This window comes from Sitodiplosis mosellana, unplaced genomic scaffold (genome assembly GCF_009176505.1).
Source record: "Sitodiplosis mosellana isolate CC-2019 unplaced genomic scaffold, AAFC_SMos_1.0 Smas_scaffold_7264, whole genome shotgun sequence".
NCBI lineage: Eukaryota > Metazoa > Arthropoda > Insecta > Diptera > Cecidomyiidae > Sitodiplosis > Sitodiplosis mosellana.
In genome coordinates this window covers 56-1423 of record NW_022602359.1, presented here as the reverse complement: position 1 = coordinate 1423, position 1368 = coordinate 56, and the positions used below count along the sequence as shown (strand labels likewise).

Sequence of the window (1368 nt, the reverse complement as noted above, 5' to 3'; positions counted from 1 at the left end):
CCATTCTCATCAGTTGAATCACTATATTTTGTTAGCTGTGAATTGGGAAGCAAGCTGTCCGAACTCAATAAATGGTTCCCGAAAGTTCAACGCTTGGAATTTTTGGGTGCAAACGAGCTATCAGATTGTAACGACATCGCTGTTAATTTTCCTGATCTTCAACATTTGAGTCTGTACCTGCCAGATGTTGAAAAGAACCGTTTGAACCAGAAGCATTTTGCTGAGCTCTTGCGTCTAAACCCGAACCTACAAAAGTTATACATTTATGGCCATATCGATGCCAAACACCTTCAGAGCTTTAGCAAACATCTACAACATCTGGAAAGCCTAGAAATCCATCCATTTGGATACTTCTCGAATGCTAAGAACGGTACAGCGCACTTTCCAAATGTGAGAAAGCTCAAATTACGAGGATGGGCACGCAGATTTCCAATGACATTCGACAAACTTGAAGAATTGATTGTTATATCGATTGTTATGGACCAGACATTGGCTAATTTCATCAGCAAGCACAAAACACTTACCAAGCTTAATTATGCGGGCAACAAATATGGCGAGCCGGGTGCATTATTGAAGATTACTTTGCCAGCATTAGATGAAGTCGATTTTGGATATTGTGCTTTTCCGATCGATGAAGTGATCACATTCATGAAAAAATGCACATCGCTGAAGAAGCTCACACTAAGATTCTGTGACGAAAAGGATTATCAGACTGTGCAGAATCGATTGGGTAACAAATGGCGTGAAACCGAGAAGGAATATTACACTACGACGATGGAACGTCAATTGACTTCATGAAATCTCCAATACATCTCATAGAATTACTTTTTTTTCATAAAGCTACAGATTTAGTTTAGCTCAGGCAAATATAGATTCTGCTGTTATGATAGCTAAAAAGCAAACACTCATTCAAACAAATCGAATAAATAAATCATGCAATTTTGTACTGGCTCTGAATAGATACATCGTACAATTCGACGCCAAATTCAATATTACCTCTATTTCGGTTCATTTTTGTCATTCACAAATCACAATCCAAACTTAATCTGAAGTTTCTTTAAAATAAGAAAACAACTTGAATTTATTATCTAAGCAAAAAAGATGTCAGGAAACATACAATTCTATGAAATAAATATCCGATACGGTTGACAAAAAGCAATTTGCACATCCATTTAGTTTGTTCTTTAAACATTTTTTTCTTCTATTGGTCAACAGAAAATAGCAGAATCAAGCAGAATCAAGAGCGAATTCGAAGGAAAATGGGCATGAAATAGCCAAACTTTGTAAAAATAGACAAAAAACTGAAAGAGTATTGAAGCATTCTGAAAAATCCTTTTTCAGTGGAAATTTCAATTTTATCTCATTGGA

The 1368-nt window shown here is 36.0% G+C and overlaps 1 protein-coding gene across 1 annotated transcript; it reads left to right on the top strand.

Moving 5' to 3' along the window:
* LOC129580199 (uncharacterized) lies at positions 1-1159 on the top strand (the record flags this gene model as incomplete). The annotated part of the gene is given in 1 exon segment (XM_055470407.1): positions 1-1159. A coding segment is annotated over 1 exon segment (798 nt), but the record flags the coding sequence as incomplete, so codon positions are not given.
* Between the last annotated feature and the right edge of the window lie 209 nt (positions 1160-1368).